The 23,647-nt window shown below is 44.3% G+C and overlaps 1 protein-coding gene across 2 annotated transcripts; it reads left to right on the plus strand.

Annotated features, from left to right (window-relative positions):
- Positions 31-16,179, plus strand: LOC102190827 (zinc finger protein 621-like). Of its 2 annotated transcripts, none has more exons than XM_018067107.1 (5): positions 31-170; positions 882-965; positions 11,038-11,164; positions 11,710-11,814; positions 12,940-16,179. In XM_018067107.1, exons 1-5 carry the CDS (start codon positions 126-128, stop codon positions 13,989-13,991), a joined length of 1,413 nt encoding a protein of 470 aa, XP_017922596.1. In that variant the 5' UTR covers positions 31-125; the 3' UTR covers positions 13,992-16,179. The 2 variants fall into 2 exon arrangements, with proteins under 2 accessions (XP_017922596.1, XP_017922597.1); XM_018067108.1 differs by having other exon boundaries at positions 70-414.

A 23,647-nucleotide genomic window follows, 5' to 3' on the forward strand; every position in this document is an offset into this window, starting at 1 on the left:
ACCAATGACGTCACGGGCAAGCGCCTGTCCGAAGCCCAACCCCTTCGGGTTACGTGAGGTCGCGCCGCCGGAACCACCGAGATGGGCGGCCTAGAGGGATTGTGGACGCCTGCGCTCGGTTCTGCATGATCTTTGAGAGAACCGCTTCTAGGGGTTATGAGGGAAAGAGGGTAAATTCTGGCTAGCTCTTCTTGCCAGTCCCGTTACGCGCCGGCTCCCTCGTTTTCCTTAGCGCCTCGTCAGCACTCTGCCCCTGAACTCGCCTCCCTCTGACTGGATGCCCCGGCGTCTCGGCCTCACAGAAGCCGCCGAGGTGGCTGCGGCGCCTCTAGAGTCCTGGTCTAGTCCCTTGCCCACCGAGGCGTGATCCTTTTTTTGTCTAAAAGAAGTTGGCCCAACAGCCTCCTGTGGCCGGTACTGAAGTTTCTGATGTTTGGGGTCTCCTCCTTGCTTGGGTGGAGAGCCTCTTGGGGTCTCCCGTCACCTGATAGCTAATGTGACCATGAATATTTCACTCAGTCCAAATCCAGCCACCTTTGTCTCCTCTCCGTAGGCACTTTTGGGAGTCAATGACGTGGTCCCCATAAGCACTTTTTTAGGTTTCTAAGTTTGTTCAGACCCAGCACTGTAGGGGCCGAATTCGTCATGTGTGTATCGGTCCGCTGGGTGTGAATGGTCCCAGGAGGGCTCTTGGGCAGAGGAGGCAGGTGGTGGATTGTCCCGAATACCAGCTAGACCAATTCATGAGGAGGTGGGGGCCATCAGCCAGTGGAGGGATGATAGAGACTCCTGCCAATGCTGGAAATGAGATGGAAGACTGGGTGGTTGTGGGTGATGGTGCAGAAAAGAGACCATTGCGCTCATGGCTCTTCTTCTCTTAGCTTTTAAGGTTCTTGCTTTTCCAAAGCGGGAGGAGTGCACAGAGCCAGGGGACATCAGCCATGCTCCAAACCACTTGGCCTCAGGTGAGCCTCCCTTCATTTCAGTCTTAAAAGTCACATTAGCTATCAGGTCATTAGGAAGGGACCGAAAAGGCCTAACTTGGCGAGGCTTTGGTTTCCCTCTTGAGTCCATCCCCAGGGCTAAGGTTGTAAATACGTGGTGGAGGAGGTAAGAGTCTTGTGTGTAGAGTGAAGAGTTTGGATATATAGGATTAAGTAGAGAAGAGGGGACCCAGGTCAAGAAATTCCCTCAGAATGTGAAAATCCAGATCATGTTGTACAAATAAAAATTGTTTGCACAGATACAGAAAACAACCTTATCTAGAGGGAAACATGTTGGGGGTGGGGGATAAATTAGAAATACGGGATTAGCAACAAAAACAAAAAATAAGGTTGCTAGGTGAGAAACCGCTTGAGAAGAATTCTTAATTGAAGAGATTGCTCCGCAAATAGTAGGTGTATCCCAGAGAGACCTGCATTGTTCTTTGCATATGTGCTTTCAGACTAGGCACATAGTGCTGAATAATGCAGACAAGTTCTCCTTTCTCATGGAGGGTACTTTACCAAAAACAAGTAAGTTGATATCATAAGTACCTGTTGCTCAAGTGCAGTGCTTCTTAACAGTGAGGTCCACAGATGGGCAGTATCAGGATCACTTGGGTGCTTATTAAAATTGCAAATTGCTAGATGCCACCCTAGATCAGTAATCATACTGGGGAGGAGGGTAGGTCGGGTTAGGAATCTGTTGTAGCAAGTTCTGTGGGTGATTCTTACGCATCTTCTCAAATTTGAGAAGCCTCAAAGAAGCTCCCTTTGAAGCTGGTCGTCAGGGAATCCCTCATGGAGGTGGTCACATGAGCTTGAGACCTCAAGGATGAGGAAGAAATAGGCTGGAGAACTACTGGAGAAAGAGCCAAAACCAAGCTTTCCAGGGAGTATAGCAAATGCATCAGCCCTGAGGTAGGGGAGAAAGCTGGGTGTATTCTAGAGACAAGTAAAGGGTAGAGGAACTAGTTTATTGTGAGGTGGGACAACTAGGCCCAACTAGTGTCTCAGAGGCCACTGTGAAGCCTCTGGTTTCACTTCTGAGTTCAGTAGGAAGATGCTGAAGGATTTTAAGCAGAGCATGTGAAAGGAATGAATTTATATATTAAAAAGATTTTTGGCCCATAGTGGTGAGTTGGTTGCAAAAGAATGTGAGTCATTTTGGAGGATATTACAATCCAGGTAGGGATTAAGTATTGCTCTCTCAGCTCCCTCCCTTTCTTTTCTTAGTTCAGTTCAGTTCAGTTGCTCAGTGATGTTCTACTCTTTGCGACGCCATGAATCGCAGCATGCCAGGCCTCCTTGTCCATCACCATCTCCCCGATTTTCACTCAGACTCACGTCCATTGAGTCCGTGATGCCATCCAGCCATCTCATCCTCGGTCGTCCCCTTCTCCTGCCCTCAATCCCTCCCAGCATCAGAGTCTTTTCCAATGAGTCAACTCTTCCCATGAGGTGGCCAAAGTACTGGAGCTTCAGCTTTAGCATCAGTCCTTCCAAAGAAATCCCAGGCTTGATCTTTCGAATGGACTGGTTGGATCTCCTTGCAGTCCAAGGGACTCTCAAGAGTCTTCTCCAACACCACAGTTCAAAAGCATCAATTCTTCAGCGCTCAGCCTTCTTCAGAGTCCAACTCTCACATCCATACATGACCACAGGAAAAAACATAGCCTTGACTAGAAGACCTTAGTGGGCAAAGTAATGTCTCTGCTTTTGAATATACTATCTAGGTTGGTCACAACTTTTCTTCCAAGGAGTAAGCGTCTTTTAATTTCATGGCTGCAGTCACCATCTACAGTGATTTTGGAGCCCCCCAAAATAAAGTCTGACACTGTTTCCACTGTTTCCCCATCTATTTCCCATGGAGTGATGGGACCAGATGCCATGATCTTCGTTTTCTGAATGTTGAGCTTTAAGCCAACTTTTTCACTCTCCTCTTTTACTTTCATCAAGAGGCTTTTTAGTTTGTCTTCACTTTCTGCCATAAGGGTGGTGTCATCTGCATATCTGAGGTTATTGATATTTCTCCCGGCAACCTTGATTCCAGCTTGTGTTTCTTCCAGCCCAGCGTTTCTCATGATATACTCTGCATATAAGTTAAATAAGCAGGGTGACAATATACAGCCTTGACGTACTCCTTTTCCTATTTGGAATCAGTCTGTTGTTCCATTCCAGTTCTAACTGTTGCTTCCTGATCTGCATACACAGATTTCTCAAGAGGCAGGTTAGGTGGTCTGGTATTCCCATCTCTTTCAGAATTTTCCGCAGTTTATTGTGATCCACACAGTCAAAGGCTTTGACATAGTCAATAAACCAGAAATAGATGTTTTTCTGGCACTGTCTTCCTTTTTCGATGATCCAGTGGATGTTGGCAATTTGCTCTCTGGTTCCTCTGCCTTTTCTAAAACCAGCTTGAACATCAGGGAGTTCGCGGTTCACGTATTGCTGAAGCCTGGCTTGGAGAATTTTGAGCATTACTTTACTAGCGTGTGAGATGAGTGCAAATTGTGCGGTAGTTTGAGCATTCTTTGGCATTGCCTTTCTTTGGAATTGGAATGAAAACTGACTTTTTCCAGTCCTGTGGCCACTGCTGAGTTTTCCAAATCTGCTGGCATATTGAGTGCAGCACTTTCACAGCATCACCTTTCAGGATTTGAAACAGCTCAACTGGAATTCCATCACCTCCATTAGCTTTGTTCGTAGTGATGCTTTCTAAGGCCCACTTGACTTCACATTCCAAGATGTCTGGCTCTAGATTAGTGATCACATCATCATGATTATCTGTGTTGTGAAGATCTTTTTTGTACAGTTCTTCCATGTATTCTTGCCACCTCTTCTTAATATCTTCTGCTTCTGTTAGGTCCATACCATTTCTGTCCTTTATCGAGCCCATCTTTGCATGAAATGTTCCCTTGGTATCTCTAATTTTCTTAAAGAGATCTCTACTCTTTCCCATTCTGTTGTTTTCCTCTATTTCTTTGCATTGATCGCTGAAGGTTTTCTTATCTCTCCTTGTTATTTTTTGGAACTCTGCATTCAGATGCTTATATCTTTCCTTTTCTCCTTTGCTTTTCGCGTCTCTTCTTTTCACAGCTATTTGTAAGGCCTCCCCAGACAGCCATTTTGCTTTTTTGTATTTCTATTCCATGGGGATGGTCTTGATCCCTGTCTCCTGTACAATGTCAGGAACGTCATTCCATAGTTCATCAGGCACTCTGTCTATCAGATCTAGTCCCTTAAATCTATTTCTCACTTCCACTGTATAATCATAAGGGATTTGATTTAGGTCATACCTGAATGGTCTAGCGGTTTTCCCTATTTCCTTCAGTTTGAGTCTGAATCTGGTAATAAGGTGTTCGTGATCTGAGCCACAGTCAGTTCCTGGTCTCCTTTTTGTTGACTGTATAGAGCCTCTCCATCTCTGGCTGCAAAGAATATAATCAATCTGACTTCAGTGTTGACCATCTGGTGATGTCCATGTGTAGAGTCTTCTCTTGTGTTGTTGGAAGAGGGTGTTTACTATGACCAGTGCATTTTCTTGGCAAAACTCTATTAGTCTTTGCCCTGCTTCATTCCACATTGCAAGGCCAAATTTGCCTGTTACTCCAGGTGTTTCTTGACTTCCTCCTTTTGCATTCCAGTCCCCTATAATGAAAAGGACATCTTTTTTGGGTGTTGGTTCTAAAAGGTCTTGTAGGTCTTCATAAAACTCTTCAACTTCAGTTTCTTCAGCATTACTGGTTGGGGCATAGACTTGGATAACTAGGTTCATAGCATAATTAAACAAATAGCACAGAGTCCCCGTATGCTTTCTGGCCCCATACATGCATAGCCCATGATCAGAGTGGTACATTATTTCAATTGATGAACCTACATTGACACATCATAGTAACCCAGAGTCCATAGCTTGCACTAGGGTTCACTCTCGGTGTTGTACATTCTGTGGGTTACACATGTATAATGACACATATCTACTATTATCATATCATACAGTGTCTTTTCACAGGCTCTAAAAGTCCTGTGTCCTGCCCTCTTTTCCTGGCAACTGTCACTCTTTTTGCTTTTTCCACGATTCTATGTAGTTGGTATCCTCCCTTTTCAGGCTGGTTTCATTCACTTAATAGTATTCATTTCAGGTTCCTGTGTGACTTTTCATGGCTTGATAGCTTTTTAAAGTGCTGTATAATATTCCATTGATTGTACCACAGTTTATTCACCTACTGCAGGACCATTTGGTTGCTTCCAAGGCAATTATGAATAAAACTACTGTAAGCATCCTTGTGCTTGTTTTTGTATGAACGTAAGTTTGTAGCTCATTGGGAAGATACCAAGGAGGATGATTGCTGGATCCTATGGTTAGAATGTGTTTATTCTAGTTTTGTAAGGAGCGTTAAACTGTCTTCCAAAGTGACCGCACCAGTTTGTGTTTTCACCAGCTGTGAATGAGAGTTCGTGTTGCTCCACATCCTCACTCGTGTTTGGTGATGGCAGTGTTTCGGATTTTGGTCATTCTACTAGGTGTGTTGTGGAATCTCATTGTTTTAATTTGCATTTCCCTGAACATATATGCTGTAGAGTATCTTTTTGTGTACCTGTTTGCTGTCTGTATAACTTCTTTGGTGAGATTTCTGTTTGGGTCTTTTGCCCATTTTTTAATCAGGTTCTTCATTTTTCTGTTGAGTTTTTAGAGTTCTTTGTGTACTTTGGATAATAGTCCTTTATTATGTATTTCTCTTTATATTTTTTCTCACTATCTATGGCTTATATTCTCATTTCCTCAAAGTATTGTTCTTTTCAGGTAGAGTTCAGTTCCCTCCCATCTTTTCTTTCAAAAATGTATTTCCTTCAAAACCTTCTCAGGTAGTCTCTCACACTTACTTTTCTCAGATGACTTTAAATGAGCCCCAGCATCCGCATTCATCCCATTGATTTTTTTTTAATGGAGAAGTTGATTTTATTGGAATCATAGGCAAAACTGGGGATAAGTGCTTCTTTACAAGTTTGATTCTTCCCATTTAGAAGCACTGTATATTCTAATTTATTCAGTTCCTGTTTTATTTATTTTAATAGTCATTTCATTTTCTTCATCTTGGTTTTGCAGGTTTTTTTGGGGTCTCCTCTTAGCTCTTTTCATATGAATGGCATCTTATTTTCTCCCATTTTGTCTTTTAATCGTTCATAGTAATATTTAGTAGAGCTAATCATTTTGGTTCATGTATCCTATATCTAGCTAACTGAATGAATTATCTTGTCAGTTTTATATGTTTTTCATTTCTTTTCTTGGATCTTGGATATTTTTTAGGCAGATAGCCATTTCATCTGCAAGCAAAGATATTTATGTTACTTCATTAGCTATATTTATGCTGCTTTTCCAGTCTTTTACCGAAAGTAGAACCTCAGTGCATGGTAAATTATCAACCATCAGCTTTAATGGATGTGCCCTGGCATTTCACTGTGAAAGTGGTATTTACTGTTCTTTTCTGACCTTCTTCATAAGCGTAAAAATTCTATTTGTGATTTAACATTTTTGAAATTAATTCTTCCCCCAAATTCATATTAATCACCTTGGATCTGCCAGACATTAGGAAAAGCTACTACTAGCTTTTACCTATTGCCAGCCACTAGGGAAAGCTACTAGGAAAACCTACTATGCACCAGGAAAGCAATAATGAAGAAAGCAGAATCCTTGCCTCATGGTTTACAGTCTGGTGAGAGGGAGATACATGATAAAAGTGTAATTTGTCAGATGATGAAAAATACGATGGAGGAAAATAAGGTGGAGGAACACAGGGAGCATCCACAGGAGGAAGAAAATTATATCAACAGCCTAACTATCTTAAAATAGTGAGTTCCCCTTTATTTAAAAAAGCATGTTTTACTTAGTTTTGGTCGCACTGGGTCTTTGTTGTCACTGTGCTTTCTAGTTGTGAGCAGGACCACTCTCTCATTGCAGTTTGAGGGCTTCTATGTTGCAGTGGCCTCTCTTTTCGTGGAGCACGGTCTCTAGGCACGCAGGCTGCAGTAGCTGCGGCACATGGGCTTAGGTGCTCCACGGCATGTGGAATCTTCCCAGACCAGGGATCGAACCAGTGTCCCCTGTATTGCAAGGCAGATTCTTAAAAACTACACCACCAGGGAAGCCCAAGTTCCCCTTTATAATGGGCATTTTTTGGACTCGTGATACCTGGGAATATTTGAAAGCAGGTGGGAAGAACAGCGTGTCAAGGAAGATGGTACTGGGTGGGGAAGACTGTGTGAGCAGCTCTGGGGATGTGAGGAAGTGAGACTTGACTTGCAGGAAGCAGAGTGAACTTCGGTTTTCCTACCAGGCTGTGGCCGCTGTCCTCAGAATCCCTTAATGCCTTGTTGCTGAATCGGTGATTACTCACAGGACATCATGGTTCTATCTGATGTTTGGATTTGGGGCTCAAGTATTCCAGGGGCCCTGTGGACTTTGTCAGTGCCCAGTTTAAGGGTTAGCTCTCCTTTGAGAAGTTTCTAAATTTGTTCTTTTATGTTCTTTTTCTTTCACTCTCTCCTTTTGAATTCCCTAGTTCTGGTTTGGAAAGGACCCCCTCATAAGGGCCGGAGTGTAAAGTGAGGAGAGTAGCTAGGAGCAGTTACCAGCATTTGTCCTGGGGATGTGTTTCTTCCCTGCTTCCTCCAGCAGCCATTGTGAGAGTGTTCCCTTCTCCCTGTCCCCTGTGCCATCTCCAGTGCACAGGCTGCTCTCGGGGCTGCCGGGAGAGATTGGGACACTCAGAGAATTAGGGGCTTAGCTGAGCCCCAGTGGGTAGGTGTTTTCATTTTCATTGGCTGAAAAGAACACTGACTGCATAGGGTAGTGAGATTCCAGGAAGTGGAATCATCTGTGGGGTCATCAAGATGAGAAGGTGCAGAAGTCAGGAAACCCCTTCCAGGTTGGGATCCCAGGCTGCATGTGGTGCCGGCATCGTGCAGTCTGTCCATAGAAGCAAAGACGGTAGCCAGTGGATGCCGTTAGATACTGTTCTTGTGTCTCAGAAGATGCAGAGGCTCTGGCTTCTAGGAGGATGTGTGCTGTTCTGAAATAGCTGACCCCTCAGTCCAGATTGGGGGAGGGGCCCGGTGTGGCCTGGAGGTAGCCTGATAAAGATGGATTGACTGTTGATTTTGGAAGTTGTGGTGTGAAAAGATCTTTTGCAGACAGGGGCGACTCCAGGTTATGAGGAGGTTCAGGGGTTGGCTGTGTGTTTGGAGAAGTACATGAACCCTGTGTCGAAGGCAGCTCGCTATGTGGGAGGAGCCCAGGTTTGCTGTTTAACAAGTTTGGGTTGAAGTCCCAGCTCTGTCACTTCCTGGCTGTGTGATTTTGGACAAAGTAGTGAATTTTTCTGAACTTTAGTTTCATTCTTTGAAAAATGGGGGTAAATAACTCTGACTTCACATTGTGTTGTAAAGAGTAAATGACAGACAAGATTTAGAAGTACCACCTAAGAGCCTGGTGCCTAGGGTCTAGTCTATGAATATGAGTTTACATCGCTCATGGGATGATGGAGGTGGCCCTGGGGAGACAGAGAGGGTGAACTTTCGCAAGTGGGATGAAGCTCACGATGCAGGGCAGGGGATGTGCCCGTGCCTGGGGACAGCACACAGCCAGCCTTCTTTGAAGATGTGTGGTTCAGAGAAGAGGCCAGAATAGGCAGGCTGCAGGTTTCCTTCAGGAGAGCTGGCTTTCTAATATGGTAAGAAGGAATGAAAAGAAATTTGTGAAATATTGGGAGTGTTTTTTTTAAAAATTCTTATTTCATATTGTAGTATAGTTGATTAACAATGTGTTAGTTTCCAGTATACAGCACAGCAATTCAGTTATACATATTCAAGTATCTGTTCTTTTTCAAATTCTTTTCCTGTCTAGGTTATTGCAGAATATACTGCAGAGTTCCCTGTGCCCTGCAGTGGGCCTTTGTCAGTTATCTCTTTTAAACATAGTAGTGTATACATGTCAGTCCCAAACTCCCAATCTTTCCCTCCCCTCTGGTAACCACAAATTCATTCTCTAAGTCTGTGAGTCTGTTTCTGTTTAGTTCTTTTGTATCTTTTTTTTTTTTAAGATTCTATATACAAGCTACATCATATGATTTTCTCTCTCTCCATCTGACTTACTTAACTCAATATGACTATCTCTAGGTCCATCCATGTTACTGCAGATGGCATAATCTTATTCTTTTTTTATGGCCAAGTATATTCCATCGTGGGCTTCCCAGGTGGCTCAGTGGTAAAGAATCTGCCTGCCAATGCAGGAGACGCAGGAGAACCCCCTGGAGGAGAAAATAGCGACCACTCCAGTACTCTTGCCTGGTAAATCCCATGGACAGAGGAGCCTGGTGGGCTACAGCCCTTGAGGTCACAAGAGAGTCAGACACGACTGAATTACTAAGCATCATCAACAATATTCCATTGTATATATAGACCACATCTTCCTTATCCACTCCTCCATCGACGGACATTCTAGGCTGCTTCCATGTCCTGGCTGTTGTAAACAGCGCTGCACTACAGTGAGCATTGGGGTACATGTGTCTGAATTATGGTTTTCTCTGGATATATGCCCAGCAGTGGGATTGCTAAATCATTTGGTAGCTCTGTTTTTAGCTTTTTAAGGCATCTCTGTACTCTTCTCCTGGAGAAGGCAATGGCACCCCACTCCAGTACTCTTGCCTGGAAAACCCCATGGACGGAGGAGCCTGGTAGGCTGCAGTCCATGAGGTCGCTGAGAGTTGGACACAACTCAGTGACTTCACTTTCACTTTTCACTTTCATGCATTGGAGAAGGCAATGGCAACCCACTCCAGTGTTCTTGCCTGAAGAATCCCAGGGACGGGGGAGCCTGGTGGGCTGCCGTCTATGGGGTCGCACAGAGTCGGACACGACTGAAGCGACTTAGCAGCAGCAGTACTCTTCTCCACAGAGGCTGTGCCAGTGGACATTCCCATCAACAGTGTAGGGAGGTTCACTTTTCTCCACACCCTCTCCAGCGTTTATTGTTTGTAGATTTTTAGGTGATGGCTGTTCTGAACAGTGTGATACCTCATTGAAGTTTTGACTTGCATTTCTCTAATAGTCTCTCTAAAGATGCTGAGCATCTTTTCACATGCCTCTTGGCCATATGTATGTCTTTTTTGGAGAAATGTCTGTTTGGATCTTCTGTCCATTTTTGATTGGATTTTTTTTTTTAATATTGACTGCATAAGCTATTTGTAAATTTGGAAGACTAATCCTTTGTCAGTCGTATTGTTTACAGATATTTTCTCTTACTTTGGGTTGTTGCTCTGCAAAGGCTTTTGAGTGTAATTAGGTTCCATTTGTTTATTTTTGTTTTTCTTTTCGTTACTCTGGGAGATGAACTGAAAAAGATATTCCTGTGATTTATGTCAAAAAGTGTTCTGGCTGTGTGTTCCTCTAAGAGTTTTATAGTATCCTGTCTTACATTTAGATCTTTAATCTATTTTGATTTTGTTGTTATATATCGCGTTAAAGAATTTTCTGATTTCATTTTTTTTTTAACATGTAGCTGTACTGGGGCTATTTCTAAGGAGTGGCCTCTGTGTAGTGGAAGCTGGTGGGGAAGGCCAAGGAGAAACTGGAGCAGGGAATAGTGCGGCGGTGTACGTGTACTTTGGCTGAGAGGAGACGGGGAGAGTAGTTGGTGTACAGAGATAAGGTGACAGGTTGTGAGTACCTCCGGTCTGTGGGTCCTATAGAGACAGCTCCATGGAGACAGGAACATAAGAGGTTAACACAGTTACAGCCTGGAGAGCCCCAGATGCCAGGCGGTGAGGGTGGGATGACAGTTTGGAGCCGCAGAGCTGAGCAAGTGGGATAGCCTTGGTGTTCCACATTTGAAGGTGGGAGCCCTGGCAGAGGGCTGGGGTACTGAGTGCTCTTGTCCGTATGAACAGACCTTCCACGGGGCTCAGCGTCACAGACCTTGGCAGGTCCATTTCTTCCCTGAAGCTCACACTGGCCCCCTACGGTCCTCACTCAGAGCCTGAGCAGGAACCTGTTGTTTCAGGAGCCAGTGACCTTTGAGGACGTGGCCGTGTACTTCACCCAGAACCAATGGGCCAGCCTGGACTCTGCACAGAGGGCCCTGTACAGGGAGGTGATGCTGGAGAATTACGCAAATGTGGCTTCCCTCGGTAAGGTCTCTCAGTGGCCCTCTGATAGCTGATATCTTCCTCAGATGTCTTGGGAGTTCTAGTAGTCCTTAGGGTTCTGTGGAGATGCTGGGTGGGGAAATCCCAGGTTCCTCTTGGCTTTGAAGTTGGACTTTATTCCTTCCCAGGGAAGAGTGTGGTTTTGGACCCTGAGGGAAAGGACTCTTGGGGTGCCCCCAGGTGAGCTCAATTCTTCCGTCCTTGCAATGTTGTGGATGTGGGCCCTCTCCTGTGTGCAGGAGCCTCCCAGGATATCGGTACATTCATCCTTCCTGAGGGGATGTCCTTTCTTCTGAGTCAGGGCAAGTTTGCACTTTCTCCCTGGGGAGAATCGCTGTCTCCCTGATCTTGCCATGGAGTGCAGTTTGGACCCCTTCCTCAGAACCCCTGTGTGGCTCATTGGTCCCCCAGGCAGTCCCCTTCTCCCCCCAGCTCAACTCGCCTGCCTTGGGGTGGGCAGAGGGATCTCAGTAACAGCTCTGGATGTCTCTCCTCAACTTGTCTGTCTCTCTTTCTTGTTGGAGTAGTGTCTCCATTCCCCAGACCTGATCTGATCTCCCAGCTGGAGAGAGGGGAAGCTCCATGGGACCCCGATCCCTGGGAAACAGAGGATTTGAGAGGCATCTGTCCAGGTGAGTAAGGGGACTTAGCACCTTCTGGTTTCGCCTTCCTGGTTTACTGGAAATGTTTCTTCTGCAGTGGAGAGCAGAGCTCCCTGTAGCTGACTCGGTACACTCGCTGACCTGTACTGAGTTCCTGTCCCAAACCTGTAAGGACAGTTTTCATGGCAGGGTTTCAGCCATACTTTATAAGAAGGTGTGATTCTGTGCATCAAACTGATTGATTTGTACCATAGCTATGATTTTATTTTCCTTTTTAGTGTTTATATCATTTTTAGTATTTTAAAGTTTCATAATGTTGTGGTTTACAATGAATTTGTTTTAAATGGGGCCATAGAGGAAAGGGCAAGAATATTCTTCCAATACCACACTCTCAAGACACCCACCCATCCTAAAACTTCCAGTCTGCTTACCAGTCAGTCCTGGAAGGTTTTAATTGCTTGGGTTTTCTTTACTTTAGGAAGAAACTTTTCAGGGCTCACTTCTCATACATACTGTAATGTAAAAAGTGATTCCTTTAGTGGTAACAGCACAGTGGCTTACAGTTCTCCAGTCACCTTATGCTCCCTCTGACTTCCTAAAAGAAAGAATCTTTTATCCCAGAATATTATGTGAAATATTTAAAGTAGAATTATCTGGCTGTTATGTAGAATTCAAAATTGGGGGTGGTTTCCTGGCTTCCAGGTGGGGCATTGGGGTCCATCATTTCACTGTGTGTTTCCGGGCTGCTAGCTGCTGCCATTCATCTCATCGATGTCTTTTCCCTCCTTCGGGGTCTCCCTCTCTCTCTTTTGAAGCCTGTTTGCATTTCTTGCTGCTCCCTCTTACCTCTGCCATTCTTTTTCCCCTCTTGCTTCCTTTCCTTCCCACTCTTGAAGTCCTCACTTGCCCGCCCCACCTGCCCTGGCTCATTGCCCAGCCCTTCCTTATAAGAGGCACTTCCTGGACTGCAGTGTCATCACTTGTCCAGTTTATGCTATTGTTTTTTCTTATTTCTCTTATCCTCCTTTATGGAAGCTCATAACCGTCTCATGGGTGTATTTTAAAAAATCACATCCTGCAAGAGAAAACCAGGACTGCTGGATCCCGTTTCCCTTCCAGTTCAGTAACGAGGAAACTTGTGGTTTCTTTGGTCAGGTGGTGAGAGGGGCATCAAGACAGAAGAGCCAGCAGTAGAGCAGCAAGCCTCCGAGGGCACAGAGGCCCACGGCAGGCCCGTGGGAGGGCCTCTCACTAACGGGTCTCAGCACTTGGATTTTGAAAGCAAGGCAGTGTGGCAGACTATCAATCTGAACCCGAATCTGATACTTCGAGGTGGCATGAAGTTCTACAAATGCAAAGAATGTGGGAAGATCTTCCGATATAACTCAAAGCTCCTTCGGCATCAGAGGAGCCACACTGGGGAAAAGCCCTTCAAGTGCAAGGAGTGTGGCAAAGCTTTCAAGTCCAGCTACGACTGTATCGTACATGAGAAAAATCACATTGGTCAAGGACCCTATGAATGTAAGGAGTGTGGCAAAGGTCTGAGTTCCAACACTGCCTTGACCCAGCATCAGAGGATCCACACGGGGGAGAAGCCCTACACATGTAAGGAGTGTGGCAAGGCTTTCCGCCGGAGCGCCGCCTACCTGCAGCACCAGAGGCTGCACACTGGGGAGAAGCTCTATAAATGTAAGGAGTGTTGGAAAGGTTTTGGGTGTAGGTCACTTTTTATCGTCCACCAGCGCATCCACACTGGGGAGAAACCCTACCAGTGTAAGGAGTGTGGGAAGGCATTCAGCCAGAAGATTGCCTCCATTCAGCATCAGAGAGTTCACACCGGAGAGAAGCCCTATGAGTGTAAGGTGTGTGGGAAAGCCTTCAAGTGGTACGGCAGCTTTGTTCAGCATCAGAAAGTGCACCCCATGGAGAAGAAGCCCAGCAAGGCTCTCGGGCCGCCCTTGCTGCGTCCCCAGGGCCCCTCTGCATCCTTAGCTCCCGGGTGTCTCCCGGGCCTGGGCTCTGGTCCTGCTATGGCCGTGGCCTTGCCACACGCTGTCCTCATTCCTGCCTCCGGGCCCGTGTTCATGCTGCTGCCCGCCTCCGGGGTTCTTTCTTCCCCTGTCCAAGTAGTTCGTGTCTTCCAGGGTCTTCCTTCGGCTGTGAAGCCTTCCCCAGTTATTCTGACCCCTTCTCCTCACGCCCCGTGACCTCTCTCATGGCACTTCTCTGGCTGTTACAGCGGATCTCTAACCTACCTTCAGCTTGATCTGTAGCTTTTACACTGTACCTGTGTTCCTCCTATTTCAGCATAAACCCCATTGTAATTGAGATATATTTAAAGATATATTTACATGTGTTTATATAATGTATTCTGTTTTCTTTTGGGTAGATAATGGAAACACTTCTGTATTGGTTCCTTTCAGACTTGAACAGTAACAACTGTATCTGCATCATGGGGCTGCTGGTTTGGGAAGTGCTGGTAGGACACGGTGGAGAATTAGGCACCTTTGAGATAGGACATCCCCATATAAGGCCCCTGTGATGTGACAGAAGCTGCCTGGGAGAAACAGGCATGTAAGAGCTGTCAAAGTTGAGAAGTGGCATAAGCTTACAACCAGGGCCTTTAAAAATAAATGCAGGTGGTTCAGTGGCTGAAGGTGTGTATTCATGCAGGTGAAGTTGGGTTGTCCTTGACATGGATCGTTGAGGATCTTGTACGTCCCTGCGAAAAATCTGTGAAATAGCCAGTTAGAAAGTGTGGCTTACCTGGTGGCTCAGTGGTAAGGAATCCCCCTGCCAATGCAGGAGACATGGGTTTGATCCCTGCTCTGGGAAGATCCCATATGCCATGGGGCAACTAAGCCTGCGTGTGACAACTGCTGAGCCTGCGCTCTAGAGCCTGGGAGCCGCAGCTGCTGAAGCCTGCAAGCCCTAGAGCCTGTGCTCTGCAGCAGGAGGAGCCCACTTCTCACTGCAGGGAGAAGCCCATGTCCTGCGGCCAGAGAGGAGCCCCCACTTGCTGCAGCTGGATAAGAGCCTGTGCAGCAATGAAGACCCAGCACAGTAAAAAATAAGTAAATAATAACTACAAAAGTGTTAAAATAATTTGAAAAATGATAGCAATCATTTATATGATTGAGAGCAATCAGGTCTTGAAACATGAGATTGTTTGTCTTTAGTTTTGCTCTTGAGACCTGGCTGTTTCTTTTCTTTTTTCTTTTAAGCAAATGAACTTAAAAAAAATTTATTTGGCCATTCCAGGTCTACACTGTGGCACAGGCGCTTCTCTAGTTGTGACACACAGGCTTAGTTGCCCCGCGGTATGTGGGATCTTAGTTCCATGACCAGAGATCGAACCCAGGCCCCCTTACATTGGGAGCTCGGAGTCTCAGCCACTGGATCACTTTGGAAAGTCCCTGGTTGTTTCTTTTTAACTTTGGTTTCTTTAGTACATGTACACCAAGACATTCAGCTTTGCTCCATCCATTGTATAAATTTTTCTTAGTGGGCATTTTGGCTTCCTATTTGCAAGTGGCATTGGTTTCTGCACTTTTCTCCAGATAGCATAAATTATAAATATGAGTTTGGCAAATTACTAAAGAAATAGGAGCAGGTGATCTGGGGGAAATCTGAATATGCCTATGGAATTTTTTTTAAAATAATTTTTATTTATTTATTTTGGTTTGCATTGGGTCTTTGTTGCTACACATGGGCTTTCTCTAGTTGTGTGGGGGCTCCTCACTGCAGTGGTTTTTCTTGTTGCAGAACATGGGCTCTAGGGTGCCTTGACTCAGCATTTGTGGCACATGGCCTTAGTTGCCCCATGGTATGTAGAATCCTCCCAGGCCAGGCATCAAACCTGTAACCCACCAGGCTCCTCTATCCCCCACTGTCTCAATACATGTTAGCTCAGTACATGTCCATTGATCAGTGATGCTATCTAAAGATTTCATTGTCTGCTGTCCCCTTTTCATTTTGCCTTCAGTCTTTCCCAGCATCAAGGTCTTTGCCAGTGAGTCAGCTATTCGCATCAGGTAGCCAAAGTATTGGAGTTTCAGCTTCAACATTAGTCCTTCCAATTAATATTCAGGGCTGATTTGATCATGTTGCAGTCCAAGGGACTCTCAAGAGGTTGTGACAGGTTAGTGAAGTACAATTTTGGATTGGTCTTGCTTTAGACCTAAAATGAGGTCTTTTATAACTATGCAAAGGACTATGTGAAGTAATTTCTGGGAAAAGAACTTGAGTTATGCATTATAGACACAGCTTATTTTATTGTGCTTCATTGTATCTGTTTTGCAGATACTGTGTTTTTTACAAATTGAAAGTTTGTGGCAGCACTGCATTATCATATTATGGCTAAGATATTTTAGCAATAAAGTATTTTTTAATTAAGGTTTTTCCTTTTTTTTTTCCCCCTGACATGATACTGTTAGACACTTCATACACTTTAGTGTAAACAACCTTTATATGCACTGGGAAACCAGAAAATTCATGTGACTTGCTTTCTTGCTGTATATGCTTTATCATGGTGGTCTGGAACCCAACCCGCAGTATCTCCAAGGTTTGCCTTTATTAATACAAATTTAAAGTAAATCCTTATTGCCAAATTCAGACTTAAATTGAAGAAAGCAGGGAAAACCACTAGACCATTCAGGTATGACCTAAATCAAATTCCTTATGATTATACAGTGGAAGTGAGAAATAGATTTAAGGGACTAGATCTGATAGATAGAGTGCCTGATGAACTATGAACGGAGGTTCATGACATTGTACAGGAGACAGGGATCAAGACCATCCCCATGGAAAAAAAATGCAAAAAAGTAAAATGGCTGTCTGGGGAGGCCTTATAAATAGCTGTGAAAAGAAGAGACATGAAAAGCAAAGGAGAAGAGGAAAGAAATAAGCATCTGAATGCAGAGTTCCAAAGAATAGCAAGAAGAGATAAGAAAGCCTTCCTCAGTGATCAATGCAAAGAAATAGAGGAAAACAACAGAATGGGAAAGACTAGAGATCTCTTTAAGAAAATTAGAGATACCAAGGAAACATTTCATGCAAAGATGGGCTTGATAAAGGACAGAGATGGTATGGACCTAACAGAAGCAGAAGATATCAAGAAGAAGTGGCAAGAATACACAGAAGAACTGTACAAAAAAGATCTTAACGGCCCAGATAATCACAATGGTGTGATCACTCACCTAGAGCCAGACATCCTGGAATGTGAAGTCAAGTAGGCCTTAGAAAGCATCACTACGAACAAAGCTAGTGGAGGTGATGGAATTCCAGTTGAGCTGTTTCAAATCCTGAAAGGTGATGCTGTGAAAGTGCTGCACTCAATATGCCAGCAAATTTGGAAAACTCAGCAATAGCCACGGAACTGGAAAAGGTCAGTTTTCATTCCAATTCCAAAGAAAGGCAATGCAAAAGAATGCTCAAACTACCACACGATTGCACTCATCTCACATGCTAGTAAAGTAATGCTCAAATTCTCCAAGCCAGACTTCAGCAATACGTGAACCGTGAACTTCCAGATGTTCAAGCTAGTTTTAGAAAAGGCAGAGGAACCAGAGATCAAATTACCAACATCCTCTGGATCATGGAAAAAGCAAGAGAGTTCCAGAAAAACATCTATTTCTGCTTTATTGACTATGCCAAAGCCTTTGACTGTGTGGATAACAATAAACAATAAACTGTGGAAAATTCTGAAAGAGATGGGAATACCAGACCACCTAACCTGCCTCTTGAGAAATCTGTGTATGCAGGTCAGGAAGCAACAGTTCGAACTGGACATGGAACAACAGACTGATTCCAAATAGGAAAAGGAGTACGTCAAGGCTGTATATTGTCACCCTGCTTATTTAACTTATATGCAGAGTACATCCTGAGAAATGCTGGGCTGGATGAAGCACAAGCTGGAATCAAGATACCTGGGAGAAATATGAATAACCTCAGATATGCAGATGACACCACCCTTATGGCAGAAAGTGAAGAGGAACTAAAAAGCCTCTTGATGAAAGTAAAAGAGGAGAGTGAAAAAGTTGGCTTAAAGCTCAACATTCAGAAAACGAAGATCATGGCATCCGGTCCCATCACTTCATGGGAAATAGATGGGGAAACAGTGGAAACAGTGTCAGACTATTTTTTTGGGCTCCAAAATCACTGCAGATGGTGACTGCAGCCATGAAATTAAAAGGCGCTTACTCCTTGGAAAGAAAGTTATGACCAACCTAGATAGCATATTGAAAAGCAGAGACATTACTTTGCCAACAAAGGTCCGACTAGTCAAGGTTATCGTTTTTCCTGTGGTCACATATGGATGTGAGAGTTGGACTGTGAAGAAGGCTGAGCGCCGAAGAATTGATGCTTTTGAACTGTGGTGTTGGAGAAGACTCTTGAGAGTCCCTCGGACTGCAAGGAGATCCAACCAGTCCATTCTAAAGGAGATGGGTCCTGGGTGTTCTTTGGAAGGAATGATTCTAAAGCTGAAACTCCAGTACTTTGGCCACCTCATGCGAAATGTTGACTCATTGGAAAAGACTCTGATGCTGGGAGGGATTGGGGGCAGGAAGAGAAGGGGACAACAGAGGATGAGATGGCTGGATGACATCACCAGACTCGATGGACATGAGTTTGAGTGATCTCTGGGAGTTGGTGATGGACAGGGAGGCCTGGCGTGCTGCGATTCATGGGGTCACAAAGAGTCAGACATGACTGAGTGACTGAAGTGAACTGAACTGAAAGTAAATCCTTAAATGTTCATGGACGGGGCCATACAGTTTTTAAAAGTTGCTTTTTTCTGTCTACATGCTTCTACCTTGCAATTAGTGCTTCTTAAGTTTTGCCATGTGTCTGAAGAACCTGGTGTAAAATCAGGAATTTTCTGGCCTCTCAGAGATCGATTTTTAAAAAAGTTTTTATTGGAATATAATTGATTTACAATGTTGTGTTAGTTTATGCTCTACAGGAAAGTCTGATTGTGGATGTCCATGGTGATGCCCAGACCTTTAGTATGGACCACTCTTTGAGAGAGCTGCCTTGAGGAGATATCTGGGGGCATACGTTGATAAAAGGCTTGCCCTATTTCTCAGTGGTCTTCAGGAAAGAGAACTCTACAAGTAGTTTGAGTGGTGTCACTTTAGAAGGAGAGAAAAAAGCAAGTGGAATTGGTCCAAAGGGAAGAAAAGGGAAGAGGAAAGAGATCTGATGTGGCCTGTGGAGTCCTTGAGTTCTCCACCACCAGGAAGTTCCTGAGGTGGACAGTGGCTGTTTTTTGCTGTTTTTGTTGTTTATTTGCATGTTGGCTGAAAGTGAGAACATTTTTTTCTTACATAAATTAATACACTTTAAAATAGCTCCTAGGTTAAAGAGAGCACGAAGTGCTGCAGATTGTTTAGAAATGAACAAGAGAAGTCAGGAGACATAGCAGGGTCTATGCGATGTGGCAGAAGGTGGAACAAAGAGCAAGGTTTACAGTCTTGGATGCATTCTTTAGAAATCTAGTTTGAAGGCTTGCAGTTCAGAAAATTTGGGCTGGTGGTAGTGGTGGGAGCCAAAAAAATTAACCAAGAACTAAAACCAAACAAATAGACCCCTCCTCCTCCAGTAAACTTGGTGGAAATAAGATGCACAATGTAGTTTTGTAAAGATGGTGATTGAACATGTTGACATCCACACCCTCCTGAAACCCCAGTAGGAAAAATGAACGAAAAATTAAAAGACATAAACTCAGGATACTGAAAATAAGCTGATGATAACACTTTGGAAGCTTGAAATTAGATGAAAGAGTTGTGACTTGGAGCAGAGCTGAGGCGAGTAAATCCTAAACCACATTGAAGGGAGCTGAGCAGCGCCCTCATGTGGCAGAAAAGCTAGGAAAGATTCGGGTAACTTCTGAAAGTGTATGGGGTGCTAATGGGGCAAAGAACAGGAAAACTGGCTTTAAGTCTTTAAGAAAGACTTAGATGCTGGGTCACTTCCCCACCTTTCTCTCCTCGCTAGCAGTGTAGCAGGAATTTTGGGTGTCAGGGAACCACACTGAATGTTAAGTCCTTCCTGCTCTGATCAAAACCTGCTCATCTCTTGAGGATGCTGCTTCCCCAGCACCATCCCTCACATCACATATTCTGGGTCCTCTTTCTCTGTGCCAGTTTCAGGCCATTCTTTAGCTCTCAGTTAGCCCCCAAACCACCTCCACCTTTGAGTCCTGTCATCAGGCTGGAACCTCTGGGTCACATGCCCTTTGTTCCTTGAAGATGTTAGCTCATCACCTGCTGTCCCTCTGCTCAACATCGATCTTGTCTTAATTCTTGGTGTTTTCAGTGGATGAGCCTTCCAACAGCTCACCTCTCATTTTCTTTCTTAACCTTTCATTTTACCTGAAACACTCCTTTGATCATGTCCTAGACCTCTTCATGATACAAAATCTCACCCCTCTGTAACCTTTGCACTTTAAATATCTTGCTCTGTGACCTGTCTTTCTAATTTCTTCCTTTTAGAATCCTGATGCTAACAGTCCTTCAGCTCCCACTGTTTCCCCCTTTCACTGCTCTTCACTTCCTTCATGCCTGTTCTTTCTTCATCCTGCTTAAAGTCCATGGTCAATTATGAGAACAGTTCCTCTACATTCTCCTTTAATGGCTTTGCCCTTTTCTGGCTTTGGTATATACTCAGCTGGCAGGACCCCATCTCTGACTAAATGCAGTTCTGTGCTTCCTTTGTGCCTGCATCCATGCTACCAAAAGTGGTCAGGGAAAAGCACACTGTCATGTGGAATGACCCTGCTTGAGGTTCATGGTAAGTAACTTCGAGTAGGCCCTTAATGCCTCCTGCATCATACTGCATCTCCAGGGCTCCCTTCATTTTCCTGGACTGCTGCTTGGTACCTCTTCTCACAAACCTCCCAGGACCTCTTGCCCGGTCGTCACCAGCCTCAGCGGATAGATTCTGCTGTCTGCTGGGATAACTGAGCTCCAGGGAGTGGCTGTGCCTTCAGCCCTGGGGCCAGAATGAGGAGACACAGGTGGGGCCCTCCCTCATCTCTTCCCCTTTCCAACTTGCAACATCTGACCTCTTCCCACCCAGTTCTCATCTTGTCCTAAGGCAGCTCTGTCACGTTCAGCAACCCACTTCTACTTCCTAATTCTCGGTCAGTGTGCAGTTGCAGACAACAGAATCTTTTTGGGGTTTTTTTTTTGGCCACACTGTGTGGCTTATAGGATCTTAGTTCTGCAGCCAGGAATTGAACCTGGGCCCACAGCAGTGAAAGTGCAAAGTCCTGTCCACTGGACCATCAGCCAATTCCCCAGAATCTATTTTAACATGTTTAAGCAGAAAGGGATTTACTACAAACCACTAGGTAGCTTACAGAATTCCCAAAAAGGAACCAAGCTGGGCTCTCACATAGGCAGATGCCCAGAAAAGGGACCAAGGACAGCACCAAGAGGCTCCAGTGGAAACCCAGCAGCTGCTGGTGCCTGCTGCTAGACTGGCACCCTCACCGCGCCGAAGAGAGGGGCTAGACCTCCAGGAGGCTTGCTACATGTTCTGAGAAAAACCAAGTGCATCCACATCCATTTGAGAAGGATCCTGACTATATGGTCTCATGACCTTTATTTCCATCTTCCAAGTTGTACCTGCTCAGTGGGAATTTGTTGTATGTGTACATCTAAGGAGCAAGGACTCCAGGGAAATAATTTTTGGATTCATTCTCAGAAAGTGAGATTTATAATGTGGAGGAGTCCTGAAAAGGAGCAAGGATTTTCAAAATATTTTGGGCAGCTATAAAATATCAAATACTCTTTACCAGCATAGAAAATGACCAAAATCTTTGATGAATGCACTATATTCATGGGTAGGGAAGGTAAATATCCAGATTTTAATTTTTACCAAATGAATTTCTATGTTAAAAGCAATTTCAATCGAAATTGCTAGAGGAGGGGGTTGTTTGTGTGTGTGCGTGTGCACACATCTGCAGCCTTACAGATTATTCTAGGATTCATACAGAAGAGCAAAGGACAAAGAATAACCAAGCCATTTTTGAAGAAGATGGGAGATTTTGTGCTACAAGATAGATATTAAATATATTGATAATCAAAACAAAAGCAAAAATAAAACCACACGCCACAACCTAAGATACACTGTAATATGGTTTATATGAGTTAAAACAACAATAGAGTGCTTAGAAATAGATACATTTTATACAAGTAGTGAAAGTCGCTCAGTTGTGTGACTCTTCGTGACGCCATGGACTCTACGGTCCATGGAATTCTCCAGGCCAGAATACTGGAGTGGGTAGCCTTTCCCTTCTCCAGCAGATCTTCCTGACCAAGGAATCGAACCGGGATCTCCTGCACTGCAGGTGGATTCTTTACCAACTGAGATATGAGGGAAGCCCTAGTTATACACATTTATACAAAGCGCAGAATTATAGAGAAATTACTTTTCGAGCAATCCGCATCAGTGGTGCAACCTGAGAAAATATACTGTTCCTCTCTCCTTCCTCTATTCTCCTCTTACTAACTACTTCTCTCACTCTGTCCCATATTCCAGGAACCCAGTCCCAAATGTTGACCCTTCATGGTCCAGCACTCCAAGCCTCTGCTCTACTTGTTTTCTGAAAACAATAGTGGACTTTGTTTTCAAAAATAACTTGAATTAATGATTCTCAAAGTACTTTACGAAATGTGGTCTTTTAAAACCCCTGACTGTCCAGAAAGAAGTCATGATTTGCTTTAACCTAAGAATCATATTGTTTTAAGATTTACTTTTTTATTCTTAGCTGTGCTGGGTCTTTGTTGCTGTGTTCAGACTTTTGTCTAGTTACAGCAAGCCGGGGTTACTCTTTGTTGCAGTGCGTGGGTTCATTGCATTGTGGCAACCTCATTGGGGTGGAGCAGGGGCTATAGGCTCTCCAACTTCAGTAGCTGCAGCTCGCAGGCTCTAGAGCGCTGGCTCTGTAACTGTGACGTGGGGAGTTGGTTGCCATGCGACATGTGGGATCTTCCCAGGGCAGGGATCAAACCTGTGTCTTCTTCATTAGCAGGTGGATTTTTAACCACTGTGCCACCAGGGAAGCCCCCAAATCCTATTGTGTTAAAAGCTAAATAATACATTTTAAAAATGTATTGCTTAAAGAAAACATTTTGATACTTTTATTACATGAAGCCCAATTATAAAACGGGCTCTTGTATTTCTCATAAATGATTCAGTAATGATTATTATTTCTACCCGTCTCCTCACTAGTTACAATAGATTTGTGCTGTTAAAGGAAATTTCAGTTGGTCACAATTTTCATCTTACACCTTTGCCACCTTCTTAGTTCAGTTCAGTCACTCAGTCATATCCAAATCTTTGTGACCCCATGGACTGCAGCACACCAGGCTTCCCTGTCCATCACCAACTCCCGGAGATTGCTCAAATTCATGTCTGTCGAGTTGGTGATGCCATCCAACCATCTCATCTTCTGTTGTTGCCTTCTCCTGCCTTCAATCTTTCCCAGCATCAGGGTCTTTTCCAGTGAGTCAGCTCTTCGCATGAGGTAGCCAAAGTATTGGAGTTTCAGCTTCAGCATTGGTCTTTCCAATGAATATTCAGGACTAATGTCCTTTAGGATTGACTGGTTTGATCTCCTTGCAGTCCAGGGGACTCTCAAGAGTCTTCTCCAACACCACAGTTCAAAAGCATCAATTCTTTGATGCTCAACTTTCTTTATAGTCCAACTCTCACATCCATACATGACTACTGGAAAAATCATAGCTCTGACTAGATGGACCTTTGATGGCAAAATAATGTCACTAGTTTTTAATGTGCTGTCTAGGTTGGTCATAGCTTTTCTTCCAAGAAGCAAGTGTCTTTTGATTTCATG

Source organism: Capra hircus, chromosome 22 (assembly GCF_001704415.2).
Source record: "Capra hircus breed San Clemente chromosome 22, ASM170441v1, whole genome shotgun sequence".
Taxonomy (NCBI): domain Eukaryota; kingdom Metazoa; phylum Chordata; class Mammalia; order Artiodactyla; family Bovidae; genus Capra; species Capra hircus.